This window comes from Mus pahari, chromosome 11, assembly GCF_900095145.1.
Source record: "Mus pahari chromosome 11, PAHARI_EIJ_v1.1, whole genome shotgun sequence".
NCBI classification, from domain to species: domain Eukaryota; kingdom Metazoa; phylum Chordata; class Mammalia; order Rodentia; family Muridae; genus Mus; species Mus pahari.
In genome coordinates this window covers 57829663-57848548 of record NC_034600.1, presented here as the reverse complement: position 1 = coordinate 57848548, position 18886 = coordinate 57829663, and the positions used below count along the sequence as shown (strand labels likewise).

At 42.4% G+C, this 18886-nt stretch overlaps 1 protein-coding gene across 1 annotated transcript in view; it reads right to left on the bottom strand.

Moving 5' to 3' along the window:
• Positions 1 to 18886, bottom strand: part of Adamts12 (ADAM metallopeptidase with thrombospondin type 1 motif 12) — a 277501-nt gene that overhangs the window by 10712 nt on the left and 247903 nt on the right. The window contains exons 21-23 of the mRNA XM_021208250.2: positions 8216 to 8395; positions 5755 to 5898; positions 1418 to 1577 (exon numbers count right to left, since the gene is read on the bottom strand). Coding sequence (XP_021063909.1) covers positions 1418 to 1577; positions 5755 to 5898; positions 8216 to 8395 — 484 coding nt within the window. The remainder of the gene's footprint in view (positions 1 to 1417; positions 1578 to 5754; positions 5899 to 8215; positions 8396 to 18886) is intronic.

Below are 18886 nucleotides of genomic sequence, written 5' to 3'. Positions count from 1 at the left end.
TCAGTTTTTAAAATTTCAAGACTATAGTTAGAACTTTTCATCCTTTCCTTTCTGACCTTTAAACCCTCCCACACACCGCTGTTTACTCTCCTTCAAATTCATGGTATCTTTTTTTTGTTGTTGTTAATTGTTATTATATGCAGACATATATACATAGATACATATATATTCTTCATCGCACCTGCTCAGTCTGTGTAATGTTAGTTGGATGTGTGTTTTCAGGGATGCCCAGGGATGCCCACTTGGTATTGGATAGCCATTTGGTGTGCTAAAGACTGTCTCTAGCACTCTCACCATTTCTCAGTTGCCCACAGTTCTTTGTATATGGATGAGGCTTCAAGGACTTTTCCCATCAACTTTGGCAAACACCTAAGGCTCAGGGAACAGTGTAGAAGAGAAGGTAGAGAGACTGTAGGGAGTTTGCTGTGATTTCTTCTAGTGATGTCAGTAACTACACCATAACGTCTCACCAACATGACTTCCTCAGCTCGAGCTGAACAAGGGAGATGACTTTGGACACGCCAGACACACTCTAGTACCTGTGATGACTTTGGACATGCCAGACACACTCTAGTACCTGTATTTCCTTCCTTTGGATACGTCAACAGCTCCTTTTTGCCTCAGGAGAAAAAAGTGCAAACCTGCCCGCACAATTCCAAGCTTCTGTCCTTCTTAGCTTCTTTAATTCCAAGATACCCTGATTCTTAGAAGGAATGTTTATACAGACTACCAGAAGAATACCTTTGTTTCTAGTATGAAGTTTTAAATGCTGGCAAATTCAATTCCTTTCAGGTAGCCCAAGAGAGCTTCGTGTACTGGGTCATCCTGGCTGTGACTGTTTCTCTTTATGTCATGTGTCTTCCTGATCCCTAATTGTCTTCTCTAAGATTATGTCCTTAATGAATCATATATATATATATATATATATATATATATATATATGCATATATATGAATCATACACACATATATGTATGTATATATGATATATATGGTATTTTTTCACTTCAGAGCTTGCTTCTGGGCAACCTGACTTAAGACAGTATATTTAGATTTATAGATCATTCTGTACTTAGATGAATTCCTGAGAAAGGCTAAAATATCTCTCAGACATCTAAAGAAGAAAAAAGAAACCCAAAGTAATTCTTATCTGTGTGGGATGCCATCAGCACAAATATGCTCCGAGACAGGAGATCAGATGTACAAATACAGTAATTCATCAAATCAAAAGATAAATCAAAATTTATTAAATCCTATCATTTTGTCTTAAGGGTGCTGTCTAGCCTCTTTAGCATCAAGCTTTTCTGTTCTGCAAAGGAACCAGAAAACTATCCTCAAGCTGAATCATGAAGAAGGATGTATACAACGCTGTCTCCATGACCGCAGCCCTGCTTCACCCGAGCAGCCCAGCCACCTACCAGCACTCTTCCTGCAGGCTTGCTGGTTGCATTTTTGGAATTCTGGGGGTTTGACTTGATGGTCACAGAGGCACTGGCCTTGCTCTTCAGTTGTACTGTTTTCTGAGGGGATGCAATGAATGGTCCTCTTCTGAGAGCCACCACCACAGGAAGTGGTGCACTGAAAGAGAAACACAGAAAGGCTCAAAGTTCTTCCCCAGGACTTAAGGGAACAACCCACCACAGCCAACTGAGAGACAGTCTAAATTCCCATGAGCCCTTTGGAGCTAGGCTCACTGTGAGACCAAGGGGGTAATAAAGTACTACACTGCTGTAATTGAAACCCGAATCAGTCCAAGATGTGAGTTCTGCATTAGAGGCTGTTGGAACCACTACAGCCTATATGCTAGTGAGTTCTCTGGTATGTGGAGGCAACTTCCTTGAGGTAATTCCTAAAAGAGTAAGAGATTATGGCTGTTTTGTAAATTATTTTATTTGTCATAAAGTACAAAGAAAATCCATAAAAGTTACTACTATAAGCCTGTATACAACACACACACACACACACACACACACACACACACACACACACACTTCCTTTTTGTTTTGTTTTTGAGACAAGGTCTTGGTATGCAGCTCTGTTGGCCTTCGATCTATGATCACCCTGCCTCCAGCTCCCTGGTACTGGCCTTCCAGGTGCATGACACCATACCATGGTTTATTTTAAGCTTTGTTACATACACACTGCAGCAGCCTTAAGAGTGTTCTCAGGGTATCCCAAGCATCTATTGAATGTTTTCCTCTTTGAAAACTGAAACTGTATTTTTAAACAACTTACCCCCACCTTCCATCTGTACCCCAGCTCCTGGCGAACACTATTATATCTTTTTGATGTCCTTTGATCTCTGTAGGAATTTTACTAAGTAGAAGTAGACAGTGGCCAATTTGTGACTAACTTCTTTCAGTTAGCATAATGACTGCTAGCTCATCTGTGCTGCAGTGTATGGACTTCCTTTTTAAGGTGGACTAATGTTCCATTTATGGTTGTTCCACATTGCTTTTACATTCATCCATTGAGGGACATTTATGGGGACTCCATGCTTCAGCTACTGTGATGCACATACCCACTTATATGTGTTCTTTTATACCATGCTTTGTTAGTTCTTTTGTTTGTTTGTTTGTTTGGCTTGTGTGAAAGGTGTGTATTGAGAATTAGCCAGCTGTCCTCAGTGTAGATAATCCCATTGTTGTTGGTAACATCTAGAAGATCGTAATGAGGAGCCTGCCGAACATAGACCTTCTCCCTGTCATTCCTTATCAGGGTAGTGGCTTTAGTCACATCAATGTCATAGAGTTTCCTCATAGCCTGTTTGATCTGCTGCTTGTTGGCCTTGCCATCCACAATGAACACAAGCATGTTGCTGTCTTCTGTCTTCTTCATGGCTGTCTCAATGGTCAGGAGGAATTTGTTGACAGCATAGTGGTGAAGCTTGATTCTTCTGGGCATGCTCTTTCTAGGGTATTTGAGCTGCCTCCAAAGTCCCAGAGACGTGGGCTGTTGGGGGTTGAGAGATGTGTAGAGCTATGGATGCCTTCAGCATTACCTTCTTATCTCTCAAGGCCTTCACTTTGGCTTTGGGAAGGGCAGGAGCTCCCTTTGCTTTTGATACCATCTTGTTGAAAGATTATTTGTTATTTCTCAGACTTCTCAGAGTAGAATCAAGTTCCCCATTCACAGCAGGCTGTTCCACAAATGCCCACTGACCAACTAGCTCAAAGGGTCGCTAATTGGGAAAGTCATTAAGCTTAAAAGAATCCATTTGCCATTTGAAATAGGATTGGAGACTCAGAACACTAGATGAGAGAATTTCCAGACAGGGTTACTACCAATCAGCTCTGAACACCAAACCTTATTCCTCACATAGACCTCACAGATGGCAGGATGGCAAATGCGACTTTGCCTTCACAACTACTCATCTATTTTATTTTACTGCATATAAAGCATGAAGCATAAGAGTGAGCAGCATGTTTCCATGACTAAATCTCGATGTAACTTTAATCAAGACTTCCATAAGTATTGGAAAGAAACAATGAAATGCCTACTCATGTAAAACATTGCATATCAATAAGTTTGTAACAAAGGCCAGAAGGAAGAAAGATGGAGACTAAACAAACAAGACCCTGAGAGAACCCTGGACTAGCATTTGGGGGAATTTGGGATTTCTGGCTTACTGTTTATCACCCTAGACAATGTAATCCCACTTTCATTTTCTTAATCTGGAAGAAGAGGTTGTTGCATGAAGACTAAGTGTATTGGCTTGGTTTCCTGTTGCCATGGCAAACACTGACCATAGCCACTGGGGAAGGGAAGGCTTTATTTGGCTTCCAGGCTACAGTCCATCATCTAGGGATGCTGAAGCAGGAACTGGGAGGTAGGAATTGAAGCAGGGGCCATGGAGGAATGCTGCTTCCTGGGTTCCCCTCCAGCTTGCTCAGTTGCATAACTGAGACCCACCTGCCCAGAGGTGTGGGCACTGTCCACAGGGGACTGGGTCCTCTCACGTTAACCATCAACCTGTTTCCTAGAGAACTCAGGTCAGATAAGTCAGAACACTGGCAGACTTTGTCTATGGAATATGGAAGGTTTATCCCCCTCCATAATTAATGCTAGGATGATAATCTTTCTCTCACTTATAGTTTAATTATTTTGTTTACTTCACCATTCAAACAGGCTGGCCATCTGGCAAACTTCTTTGTGGGCAGAAGAAAGGTCTAGACGCACAAAGTCAGACTAAGCCTAAAGCTTCAATATGTGACTATATTTAAGTCTAAGAAAAGAACCCAAGGGCTTGAGGGCCAAAATACCCATAGGCCTTGAGCATCTGGAATATTTTTATTTGATGTTTTCTCTTTTGAAATTATTTTTTCTCTCTCTTCTAAACTCCAGATAATGAACACGGACTCCCAGCAGCTAATGAGATAACTTTTGACAGACAGACCTAGGAGTAGTATATGGGGAAGAGCAACACAAGTGAAGCACATAGAAACATGTGACATATCAGGTACATATGGAAACACATGATCTGACAGGCATGGAAACAGGTGACATGTCAGGTACAAGCAGTGAATATCCACTATGTGTCCAAAGGAAAAATGGATAGGGAAGCTAAGGTAGAGGGGCTGGAGAGATGGTTTAGTAGTTATGGGTGCTTCCCACTTGAGAAGACTCAAGTTTGGGTTCTAACACCCGCATCAGGTGGCTTACAATCGAGCTCTAGGGATTCTGTCCTCCAAGGGCACTGCACTTAATCCTGCACACCCATACAACATATATTCAGGTGCATTATATAAAAATAGAACACCATTGCTATACAGGGAGAAATGAAAAAAAAAATGGTTGGGAGAAATTTACTGGGGATCAGGGAAGGAGGACAACCCAGAGGAAGAGGGAAGAGTGGGGGATAAATAGCACTAAGGATATTTGAAAATGCCATAGGGAATGACTTTATATTTATCTAAAATTACATATAATCAATCCATCAATTAATAAGTACATGCACATATATCTATATAGCCACTTGGAGCAACAATGCTCTCTTCAAAACCATAGACTGTCTAACAAAATCCTCAGTGCCAGACATGGGAAATCTATCAGTTCAGGGGAGTGCATGAGACCCTGTCAGACAATATAGACTATTGCCCTGGTGCCTCCCCGAAAAGCAAAGTGAGATCCTATTGCTGAAGACAACACACACTTTGGATACAGGACTTAGAGGAATAGGCCTGGAACGGATCTGGCAGCCTCCTACCTGAGGACTAGCCCCCATGGTATCAGAGGAGCAATGCAGGCTGACCAGGAAGGAAGGCAACCAATACTCCTATTAACTCCTGTGAACCACAGCACTGACCAGCACAGCAAGATATATGCCCCCACCACCCAGGTTAGCTTCCTTTCCCCCACCCATCTATCCAGCTCTCCCTCATCCCCACTCTCCTTCTGGTTTGCGTCTCCACCTGAACTCATGGAAGACTGGCATGCCTGCACCCGTTCCCCCAAACCACCTCTCTCACAGGAAATCTGCCATAACTAGAAACACAGGTGAGACCCCCCTGCCCCGATACCCACACCAGCTGGGACTCCCATAGAGCCCAGCAGACATGGGATCTATTCTGCTCTGCCTAAGCCCCGTAGTCCTTCCAGTCTGCACCTCCATCTGAACCTGTGACAGAATGACGTGCCCGTCCCTGGTCCCCAAAGCCAGCCTGTCTCCCAGGAAATTCACAAATTTTGAAAATGTGCTCTAAAATTTCTCTGTAGAAAACCAAGGGAGAACAAAGCACCTATAGCCAACTCTTACCAGCTCCCAGTTCCCAGTGGCCCAGTGACAGCAAAGGTGTCTGTTGCAGGGCACAGTGGTTGCCGGCCTTTTTGTCCAGTCACAGGGGCCTCCAGGACAAGACACTCCTCTCTCCTGAACACCGCCTCCACAGGACCTAGAACACTGACACACAACACAGGCAGTTGGTAAAATGTAGATGAGCTCAATGATAGAGTCAAACTCTGCTCATTTCAGCTGTGTGCTAGAGAACTTAGTACTAGTATGAGATCCTGGGGCATCTCTGCAAGTTCCTGAAAGGAATGTTTTCCTAGCACATATGTGAGGTTATCTGTATATCAAATGTAAAAGAACAGCCATGTTATCAGTTTTGCTCTGTGGCACAAGTTTTCAATACCAAAAATGTAAAGTTTAGGTTTTTAAGTTTGTGGTTATGGGACTGGAGAGATGGATCAGTGATTAAGAGCATTGGCTGTTCTTCCAGAGGGCCCGGGATCGATTTCCAGCACCCATATAGTGGCTCAAACCGCCTGTACCTCACGTTCCAGGAGTTCTGGAGCTCTCTTCTGGCTTCTGCAGGCACCAGGAACACCTATGCTATAATGCATACCGGCAAAACACTCATACACATAAATAGATTTTTTTAAATTTAGAAACATATGATTATGTCACCCTTCAAGGAGACGCATTGCTTGCTTCTTATTGAAATATGACAGTATTCTTTCCAAACTATACAAGGTTTCAGAATGGGTGTTTCCTTTAGTTAGTAAAATTGATGAGTTTGCTGGGAATGTAATACACGGATTATAATATAAGAAAAACTCAAGATAGCAAGGTGGATTTCTGTTGGGATATGCTTCTGAAATGTCATCTTGTTGCCTATCAGAATGATTTCATATGATACATAGTCTCATGCACATGATGCTAAGAGGAAATTAACTTACTAATAAATGTTGAAAAGTAAAGCAATCCTCTAGCATGTGAGAGGAACTTGGAGGCTTGGAGGGGGTGGGAACAGCGGGTACACTCTACTCTAGAGTTTAGTAAGAAAGAGAAGAAGGGGAAATAGGGAAATTGAGGACAGTGCCCCACTCTGCTGACATCACCCCAGGAAACACCACAGAGTGGTTCGGATACTTAGGAATGAACATGAGTTAGTGGTCCAGGGTGAAGGAGGAAGTCCCAGGGGCGTCAGTTTTCTGTGCTAAGTCTGTGTCTTCAGGCTCTGAATCTAAAATTATATGGGCTGAGAAGGATCTGACCATTGTCAGGCTGACCCATGACGGCTTGGACAGGTGTGCAATATTATACACTGCTCATCAGAGTGGTCTATTTTGAATAATTTCACTGTATTCCTATCTGTTCTCTTCCTGTGTGCCTTGCAGGTACCCATGAAAGAGTTAACGACTCAGTCCTTCTCCCTAGTTATCACTCTGCTCATCTCTCACGGAGCCAAGTTCTACAAGGGAGTAGGCACCAAAGCCAAACCAAAGCCTGCCTGACTGATGCTTGAAAAAGCTTTTTTTTTTTTTGAGACAGGGTTCCTCTGACTGTCTTGGAACTCACTTTGTAGACCAGGCTGGCCTCGAACTCAGAAATATGCCTGCCTCTGCCTCCCGAGTGCTGGGATTAAAAGCGTGCACCACCACGCCCAGCTTTAAAAAGGCTCTTAATCATTTATTTTCTTATTGTGGAACCTCAGGTGTATTTCTTAACCATTTAGTTAAAGTTTATCTATAAAATGGAACAAATAAGACCTACCGCCGACGTCATTGTGAGAATTACAGTAAGTGATAAAATATCCCCCCCCTCCACACACTCACAGTGCATTATTGATTTGGCTTCTCATCTTTGTTTGGTGCGTACTTGGGAGCATGTTTTAGCCATTGATGTGTTTAGCTACTGGGAAATGACACTAACATACTTTACCAGAGAAAAATAACCTTGTTTTCATGTTCTAGACATCAAAATCCAGCAGAGTTCTTTATCTCTCTTTTATTTGTACAAACGGTCATCTGTGTATTTAACTGAGGTATGAATCTAAAATTATATGGGGTGAGAAGGATCTCACCATTATTGTCAGCCTAACTGAAGAAGGCCTGGACAGGTGTGCAAGGCTATTTATTATTATACATTGCCCATCCAAGTAGTCTCTTTTGAATCATCTCATGTGTTCATATCCCCAGCAGGGCCTCTGATTAAACCGTAAGTCCATTTTGAGACCACGTTCTGATAAAGCACTTCATTGTCATAGCTGACAACATACCATATCATTTTCCCATCGGAATTCTTTCAGCTCCTGCCACGTGGCTGTTTCCCCCATACAGTCGGGGGGGGGGAGGGTGTCACTAGATGGAACTGAATCTCTGGCATGATTCCAGTGTGGTCTTCTGCAACTCCTACACTCATGTGTTAATACAACAATTCATGGTCTATTCGACTCAGTCTCTGAGATGCTGCGTGTCCCTTCTGGGTGCCATACCTGGCTCCAGGGCTCCACTTTCCATTCTCCACAAGGCTCCAGGTTACAGCTCATACTTAGCGGAGGAGGAGCGCCAGCCAGGAATTGACAATGAAATGGCCTCAGGCTCCGGTGGTGGTCCAGGCTGTCCATGCACTGAACCTCACGAATCTTGAAGCCTCCACTGCAATTTCGGGAGCACTGAACGGAGAACAAAAGCAGAGGTAACAGCTGGATCCTTGGCCTCAGGACCCCATACTCCATCACTGTGGAAGTGCAGGCTACTAACATGGAGAGATATATCAAACCTAGTCTGCATGTATCCTGCTTTCCTTCATATTTATGGAGAGGCAATCATATCAACAGTTTGGGTCTCCTGGTGTAAAACAAAACAAAACAAAACAACAGCAACAACAACAACAACCAGTGAGGTGTCAGCAGTGGGTGAGTATCCCAGTTTTGTCCCTGGCTGATTATGGATACTTCGTTTCCCAGGGGATACACTTTGAGCCTCAGAGGACACATTTATAAATTGGGATGCTTAACAGTTATCTCACAGGCTACTAGAAGACAAGAACCTGGGCAGGTCAGCACAGATTACAGCCTCACTCAGAGGGTGTCCAGTCCTGCTAAATATCTGTATTCACTCCAAGCAAACTAGCATCCAAGGCCTTCTGGGATGAGACATTTTGGTCCCAAGGGAAGCACCACTCTGACAAACCACCTGCACTTCTCTCTCAGGGCTCCACTTCGAACCAGTTTTATGCATGACTCAGAACACAGGATAGGTTATCATGCCTCTTAGGAAGGGGTTATACTATAGAAGCAAACTGAGTAACTGATCAATGGCTTGACTCACAGGAGTGAGCAAAGCTGTCATTCCCTGCCTCCATCACTGAATGTTTGCCTCATGGGCACATGTCCACAGAAAGCCTCCAAATCAGCAGCCCTACTTATAGCCCTCTTCCCCTGACTCCAACTTTGTGGAACAGTCCCTGCATCCTGCTCTGTGTCTGGAAATTGCAGGGTTCACCTGTCAGCTTTCCGTGTCATTTGGACCAGGACAGGTCTAGTAGTTTAGGCTACCTGCAGCCAGGACTTAGTCTCTCATCTGTCTCTCATTTGATTCGAGGGTGCTTTCCTGATCCCTCACCACCAGCATTTGCTGTGTATTTGGACCTGAAATGGGAGGACAGATACCTGTACTCATCAGTAGACTCTCCCAGCTTAACAGTGTGCCCTTTGGTCCTTACATCCCGTACTGGCTGGTTTTGTGTGTCGACTTGACACAAGCTGGCGTTACCACAAAGAAAGGAGCCTCCCTTGAGGAAATGCCTCCATGAGATCCAGCTGTAAGGCATTTTCTCAATTAGTGATTAAGGGTGGGAGGGCCCATGGTGGGTGGTGCCATCTCTGGGCTGATGGCCCTGGGATCTATAAGAAAGCAAGCCAGGGGAAGCAAGCCAGTAAGTAACATTCCTCCATGGCCTCTGCATCAGCTCAAATTGGGATGCTTAACAGCTTCCTGACCTGCTTGATTTCCTGTCCTGACTTCCTTTGGTGATGAACAGCAGTATGGAAGTGTAAGCTGAATAAACCCTTTCCTCCCCAAATTGCTTCTTGGTCATAATGTTTGTGCAGGAATAGAAACCCTGACTCAGACACATCCTAATTGTCACTTCTGCTTTCTGAATTGTGCTACTGGTCTTTCCTTTGTTCAAGCATCGGATTAAATGAGAACGTTTTTAATAGACCTTACTTATCATAGTGCTTGTTATGATATGTATGTATGAACATGTGTCGGCCGCTGTGGCACACATGTGGCGATCAGAGGACAGCTCTGTGGAGCTGATACTCTACCTTTAACTTAAGTGAGTTCTGGGGCTAGAACTCAGGCCCTCAGACTTGGGAGGCAATCACCTCTTCCCACTGAGCTATCTTACTGCTTTGTAAAGCTGAGGTCTTCCTTAAACAAAACATGTCCCTGTTACTTGTTTCCATGCCTTCTCTCCCCATGGCATAGCACTTGAAATGCAAAAGATCTCATTTATTTTGTCTATGGTGTCTACCAATGTCACTGCCACAGAAGATGTGCCCAAGTTCGCATTCAGCACTGCACCACAAGTGCTGGGCAGGGGGGCCAGGCAAGCATGAGTGCTCAGGATGGATTTGTTGAATCAAGAAAAGGAATCCCAAGAATTTAAATTTAAAAATTGAAATTGTAAATTAAAAGCCAAAAGTATAATAGGAGACAAATAGAGCAGCATTAGGAACTTGAAGGCCTGGAGCAGATCCAGGCATGCTCAGACAGACAAACCCATAGGCCCTTTGTGATAAACAAGTCCTGGCAGGCCTTGAAGGCCAGGAGCTGGAACTCTTACAAAAACAAACACCGGTATGTCCAGGCAAATCCCTTGTTAAGGCATTTCTGAGGTCAAGTTGACTGGGAATGGAGAAAAAAATAGAGAAAAAATACAAAAACTGGTCTGAGCTATGGCCAGGGTCATGCTGACCCAGTTACAAGCCACTATCCCAGACCCCCTGGAATTGCTGATGCTTCAATTTACATGTACTATCCTACTGACCTGTAACTATATGGTTGTTTAAATGAACCAATTATGTGCAGCCACGCCAACTTCTCCCAACCCCTGACCCTTTTCTTATAAAAACCCCTAGCTTTTGAGCCTCATGGTCAATTCCTTTGTCTCCTGCTTGAGATAAGTATCAGCCCAGAACTCTGCCATTAAACTGCCTCATGCTTTTGCAACAAGAAGGTCTCTCGTGTTTCTTTGGGACACCCTGACTCCCATGACCTGAGGGGGTCCCCGAGAGGGGGTCCTACGCTAGTTGGACCCCCAAAGGGAAAACCAATGTCTGCATCCTCTTTTTCTCCTTCCTTCCTTCCTTCCTTCCTTCCTTCCTTCCTTCCTTCCTTCTCTCTCTCCTTCTCATGCTCTTTCTTTCTTTCTTTCTTTTTCTTTCTTTCTTTCTTTCTTTCTTTCTTTCTTTCTTTCTTTCTTTCTTTCTTTCTTTCTTTTTCTTTCCGTTTTTCTTTTTTCACTCTCTTTCATTCTTTTCTTTCTTTCCTTCTTTTCTTCTCTCTCTCTCTCTCTCTCTCTCTCTCTCTCTCTCTCTCTCTCTCTTTCAGATAGGATAGCCTGTCTGATATCACGAATGTCCTGCCTCAGCCTCCTGAGCACTAGGAGTCCAGATATGTACCTCTATGGCCAGTGACAGTGTCTTTACCCTCTCCATTCTTCACAGTGATTTCACTGGGAGTCTTGACTGGGAATGTACCATCAAGAAAGGACATATACTACTAGAGGGTGTCTGTATGCTGTCCTCTGACCCTCCTTCCTAATCAGGAAATATCATGCACACCTGGTTTTCCCAGAAATCATCATTGTAGGGTTGCAACTGAGTAGAGAAAATTCCTCAAACTCTATCAGTAGATTTCCAAAACTACTGTTCCACCTTCTCCCACTGTCCAGAAACGTGCACCAAGGTACCTGGTAAAATTATGGCCTGTGTCTTTGTTTTCTATTGCTATGATTAAAATTCCCTGAAAAAAACTCAACAACTTGAAAGAATTTATTTTAGCTCCATTTGTAGGTTATAGCCCATCATGACAGCACTCACAACGGAAGGATTCTAAGGGGGTGGGTCACACCCTATCCTCAGTCAAGAAGCAGTGAGGAATGCTTCTGCTTAGTTAACTTCCTCATTTTTCACACAGTCTAGGACCCAAGCCTAGGGAATGGTGCCAACCACAAGAAAAAGCCCTTCCCAACTCAATTAATCTAATTAAGGTACCTCTATGATATGCCTAGCTGGCTAGACCATGTCAAGTTGTCAACACTGAACAGCATTGTCTGTAACATGGAAGACACAGGCTCACATGACAAAGACTCATGCTCTAATGTTTTCACAACTCAAGTATGGTCAACACTAGTCAGACAGCTGCAACAAAATTCAAATAAAAAAAAATCTTTATCTTCCTCCCATGTGCTAAGCACATGTAGGAAAGTAAAAATAGTTGCTACTTTATAATTAGCTCTACTAATTATTAGGAGAAGGAAATTTCACAAGAATCAAATGTAAAATGGGATTTTATTTTTTCATGTTCTATTTGTTGCAACAAGCCACTATTCCCAAATACAACGTTCAAATTAGCATTATTCTATTGTTGAAAGTTTATACACATTCAATTGAAAGTGAAATTTATTGAAAGTGAAATTTACTAACATGCTTCGGGCCGTCACAAGGGAAGATGCTCTCTAAATCTGTCCTTATGTTTTCAAAGGGATCTTAATTTCCATTAGCAAGGCAGAAGTGGCGGCGGCATGTTGAAGTCACTTGGCATATTGAAGTCACTTCACTCCTTATGCTGTTTTGCTTTTGTGTGTAGAACGCCAACTGATGCATTCATTTTCTTCTTGCCCCACTTGTATTTCCTAATATGGAGCCTGGTGGCCAGGCTGAGGACAGGTGTCAGGACAAGGGAGCAGAAAACTAGCTAATGCTTTGTCAAAATCAAGTAAATGATAGTTTTCCAGTTACAGTGTCAGTTGTTTTAACTGTTTTGCAAACCAAATCAAGGTACAATGGAAATAAATTCCATTCTCTCAAGGATTTTGTTGTTGTTGTTTTTAATTTATTTATTATTATTTTCTTTATTTACATTTCAAATGCTATCCCGAAAGTTCCCTATACCCCACCCCTGTTGTTGTTGTTTTGATGGTGGATAAGCGTGTGATATTTTTTATCTATTTGCAAGTTTTTTTATATTAAGTTTACAAAATTAAAGGAAGTAAAAATGCCTTTAATACTGAATTCTCTGATAATAATAAAATGGAATGCTTACCCCTTCTTCTTGGAGATGTTTTTGATATGTGTCATCTTTTTCACACTAGATTCATAGAGAGTCCTCAGAAATATATAATAAGGAAGTTAAAGAGCACAGGGTCAGGAGGTCATCACAAGGCCTTCAGTTACAACCTTGGCACCAAGTGGCTGCAGGAGTGTGGATAAATGACTCCTCTAAGAGTCCATTTCCTCACTGATATCAAAATAAGGGTGAGCGAGGTGATTAAATAGCCCCAACATTCCCAAGTGTCGGAAAGGCATAGATCACTGCAATCATATTGTGTCGTGATTTGAGAATATCCAAAGATTCAGGACAAATATTAAACTACGATATAGAATTTAAAAGAAAGCCTTACTTTTTACCCCTTTCTTTATGCTAAACACCTTCACAAGATCTTTAAAATCTAGTAGTGACCCGAGGATATGTGAATGCCACAAAGGAGACTCATTGAGTTAAGAAACACAAGGACACAAAACTAGATTGGTACAGAAGGGGACATATATCTGGGAGGAATCTGGGTATGAACAAGATCAAAATACAAATGTATGAGTTTCTCAAATGACTAATAAAACTATTCGTAGTGACGTTTTTGAAAACTATGGAATTCTAGTTTCTTTTTAAAAAAAACACAGAAATATTATAAAAATGTGCTTTCATTTTAATCCCAGGTTTGGAGATGCGGGGCTGCTTCAGACAATCTGCAGCATCTGACTATGATTTGCCTTGTGCTCTAGCAGAGGTGTGATTTTTGCCAGATGCCTATAGTTTCTATGATTGTGTGATGTTCAGAATTCGGTTACTTCTAATAGCGTATGTAAACACTAGGGCACCGAGAGACAGGTGTTTGTGTTGTTAGTAATTCAGGGGGTGGTGGATGTTGTTTGTTAGTAGTCCTGCTCAAAGAAGAAACAAGAGAAAAATTCTAGGAGATCTGTGTGTGTGTGTGTGTGTGTGTGTGTGTGTGTGTGTGTCTGTCTGTCTGTCTGTTTGTCTGTTTCTGTCTTTCCCTCCCTCCTCCCTCTCCCTCTTCCTCTCCCTTCCTGTCTCCCTCTCCCTCTCTCTCTTCTATCCTTTCCTATCTAGTGATGGGGGTGAAACTGGGGGGGGGTGATAAAGGGCAGGAAAAAGAAGAACCCACAAAGACCAGCTACAACTATTTCCAAAATTTTAATTGTCCCTCTTTCCCCTTACTTTCCTTCTTCCTAGTTATTGAACGGTTGCCATGTTCCAAGCTCTGCATCTCTAATGCAAGTGCTTTGTAATGGTGTGCTGAGGGGATTCACAGAAATAAATGCTAGATTGTATTCCATAAGTTACTCAAGACCTTACTATGTTACAAAGAGGGTCAGTTAGCATCACCTTATAAACTGAAGAAAGGCTTTAATAAAGGGGAGTTAGACTAAATCCTTTAAGTAGACACTGAAGGTCAAACGAGCAGAGGACAGAGGAGTTGAGAGAATGGTATGTAGAGAGACTCAACACTGATACAATATGGCTTGTCTGCAAGAAACACATTGGGCAGAATTCAAGAAGAGGGGAAGGGGGATCAAGGAGAGGTAGGCAGAGGCCACCATGGAGGGCCTTGTGGTCTGCACATCAATGGTCTTGGGTCAAATTTTCTGTGGCCCCAATTGCACAAGACAACTAGGTTTACATCCTGTTGCTTCCATTTAATTGCCATTCTTGTAATTATTTTTCCATAGGGATCTCTGAATTTAAGGTGCTTGGTGTTGTAAAAAAAGAGTGTGATGCTTTAAAAACAGATTAAACTATTAATATACTCAGGGTCAAATAAATGAAGAGATTCCCAGTGTATCATCAGCCTTCTTGACACTCAGTTTTGCTTCCTGGGGAATGGAGACACCTATCTAATATATAATTCTCTGTGCTGGCCTTTACGCATTAAATTTTAATATGTTTTTTATGAGTGTGTGTTTGATGGCAGTAGGAATCTATATATATTTAGAAAAATCAGTGCTATTTCTTATTTTACCCATTTGTAAAAACTTCAGTTTTGTAAAATGTAGCAAAGCCATAGAAAATATACAAACTCAAAAGACATACAAACTTGGACTAGATTAAGACAGAGTGGTTAATAAATATATGAGAACTGATGGTTTAAGGACAGGCTGTAGTCTCCTCTTGTTTTCAGCAAAGCTACAGATAATAAAATCAACTGTTGATTAAAAGAAAATTGCAGTGTTGCATATGTGGGAAGACAGATTTCCCCAAGGGAAAACGTATTTCTGACTCATTTCAGGAAGAAATACGATTTGTTTGACTTAATTCCAAAAAGGACCGTGTTCAATCCAAGAAACATAGCAAGGAGACTGTCAAATCAGGAGTTTGCAGAACTGAGGTGACACATAGATCATTCATTCTTCCAGGAAGTGTGTGGAGCTGAAAATTGTGAGTAGTTTGGGTGTCAGACCTCCTGGAGGGGTTTTCAAGAGCACCGTTGTCGTTTCTTACATTTCTCTCAACATAAAAATAACTTCCACTCCCCTAGGAATTCATCCTAAAATTGGTGTGTGTTACCCCACTGATTTACATATTTATTATGCACTGTTTCCTTCCTCCTCAAAGGCTATAGTTGAAGCGATGACCTGTCTCATGAGCTGTCCATCAGCCTTGTAACTGACACTGTGTAGAATAAACATCATAAACAGCCACTTTAAATCACATTTTCCTCAACAGAGACTGTACATTCCTTCACTATGTTAACAATGACATTGTTTTGTTTTGTTTTTTAAAACTTCAGCACTAGGCACCTAATAGTATTTGGGACTATTGGCTTTTGCAGGTAGTTTAAGTCACCTATACTATTCATGAACAGCTGGGCACTTTGGTTAGCACTAGGAACAAACAACTTCTCCAGTCAGTACTCCTCCGACGGGCTCACCTGTCCATCAACCTCTTGTTCCAAGTCCAGGAGATCAGAAGTTTAGCAAATACCCACCAGCCACTCTGACCTTCACTGTTTAGCATAAATCTTGGTCAGAGCTTCCCCCACCACGCACAGGTCATTTATGGATGTTTTGCACACTGCTGTAGTTTAAATCTAGAATGTTTTCCAAAGGCCCATGTGTGAACGTCTTGTGCTGATTGGAGGTGGTAGAAATTTTAAGGAGTGGGGTGGTCTCCTGGTTGTTGGTCCTTTGTCGTTTCTGTATTGCGCCTCCCCACCAGAAGGTGGCGGCATTGCTTCACCAGGTATCTCCTACCATAGGTGCCACAGCGAAGAGATCAACTGTTCATAGATCGAATCCTCTAAATACGCCTTTTCTTTTTATAAGTTGATTATCTCAGGTGTTTGTTGTAGGAAAAAAAGGCTAATAAATATATATTTTGATCCATACACAACCTCATAGGTTAAGTAGAAGCAGAATTACTAATTTATTTCTGACATGAGTACATTAGTCCTCCTAATCAACTGGATGAATACACACTAGAGACAGGGCAGGACTCCCAATTCAGATGTGCCTGATTCTCAGCGCACTACTGCCTCTAGGATGGCTTTGCTTGTTTGCTGAGACAGAATCTTGCTGTACAGTCCTGGCCACCTTTGAATTCACTGTGAGGTCCAGGCTGGACTTAAATATATGATCGCCCTGGGGCAGCCTGAGGGGTACAGGCACGCACCGCCCGATCAGCATGCCTCTAGGACTTCATTCTATAGAAATGTGCCGGGCAAAGTTAAGACGAGAACCTTTGCTTTATTTCAGCCACACGAATGCAGAGAGGAAGAGCAATTTCTTTTCTGTCTCTAGGTACCAGGAAGGTTGAAATCTAAATGGGCAACCTCGTTTCCTTGTCAAACATGAAAATTGCACACAAGAGCTGCTTAATTCAGGCTTAACCCTTAATCTAAGGGCACACTTGGAGCCAGAGGTCAACCAAGACACGTCAACCCAGCCAGTTATTGATCGTGGTGGCAGGAAAATCCCTGGAGAGTAACTGGACACCTCAGGGCTGATGCCGGTGGGCTCAGGGAAGTCTGTGATTCAGCCTGGACTGTAAGAAATTGAAGTCTTTGTATTTGGATAGAGATTTGTAGACTAATCAGAGGTAAAGAGGAAATTTTAGTTTTTAGAAACTCTGAAAAAGCAAACTTTTGAAAAAAAAATTTACCTCCCTGGTGGACAGAAGAGGGGGGATTCTGGAGAAATCCCAGATAGGAGCTCTGGGATCTTTCATCTGGGGACTTTCCACTGGCTAGAATTCCTCAGGCTTGACTTGACCATCTGGTGGGACTGTCTTTTCATGTCATCATTTCCATGGAAATGATTATCCTCTATGATAGGTGGATGGAATTTTGGGACATGGGCAACACTTGGCAAAGTCTGAATACTGAGACATTTCTTTTGGTATTTTTGGATATGGAAGACGATTCATAGATAAGTGGTATGCCTTTTTTGTATTCTGGATTTGTTATTAGTTGGAAGGGGAAAAAAAACTCAAAGGAATGTGAATTTATCCTTTAAAACCTTATAGTATCAACACAGAAAGAGGGAGGGGAGGCGTTATTAGAACATGTAGTGAGAGTCTCAAGGAGTTAGCCCTCTCTTTCCCAAATTCCGAATCTTTCGTTGAGGGAAGAGTCATAAGGCGAAACAATGATGTTTTATGCTCTTGTCTGAAGGTCAGTCTACCTAGTGGGTTAGTCTGTCCAGTGAGACACCTCATGGTCTTCTGGGACACAGACATACTACCAGACAGTGGAGCTAGTGCCTAGGCTCTGGAGGGTCCTGAGCCATTGCAGACTTCCCAGGTAGTTTTCTCTTTTCCAAAGTCTTAGCTGTTACAAGAATCTGGTTCTCTGGAGAGGTGACCAGCATCTAGAGGAGCCTAGCATTGGGCATTTATAAGACACAGAAGAGGCACCCGTAGCTCACCCCTGCACTTGCTACCTGCCTAGCCCCAAACTCTGCTAATGACCACTGCATCTCCCAAGGTCTGACTCAACTTCAGTACAGGATGATGAGCAGATGGCCTGACTAGGTACCTTCAAAGCACCTGGATTAACCTGTCCCTTTCTCAAGGGATCTTGTAAAACAAGGTCCTAAAATGCATACTTATATGGGAACATACCCTTTGGTTGGTTGTCTCTGAGAGCAGGTTTTATGTAGCCCAGGTTGAACTAGAACTTAGGCTACATAGCACAGGGTGTCTCTTCACCCATGATTATCTTCCCTTGGATCCTGGGACCTTAGGCATCATGAAATATACTTTTTAATGGTCAGATTATTCTTTAAAGTAACATCATCAATCGTCTTCATCAGCATAACCACCACTATTGTTGTTGTTGTTGTTGTTGTTATTTACTATGTGTATATGTTCATGTGTAAAGGTTAGAAGTCAGGATCGGGTCCCCTGTAGTTGCAGCTTCAGGTGCTTGTGAGCCACCCTGTGTGGATCCTGGGAGCTAGACTCAGTTCCTCTGTAAGAATAGAAAGCACCCTTAACTGCTGGAGCATTCCTGTAGACCCAGGTGATTCTTACTGCTTCTGCTTTCTATTCATTTTAGACAAATGAAACTTTTTTTTTTTTGCAAAGAACCATTGAGCCATGACTTAACTATGTATGTGACAACATATAATTACTACTATACAATTATAATTTTCATACAACGCAGAATTGAAATCATTGAGAAATATTGAACTGCATGCTAGACAAAGCAACTCATTTAGAAAATGTTTTCTTGAGCTTATCTCAAGACAGTGATGACACATGGGTAAAATTTTGCATATTAATAACAAGTCTGGCTTCTAGGGCTTCTATAACTTAGAGTAAGCCAATGGTCCTTGCTTTTTTTTTTTTTTTTT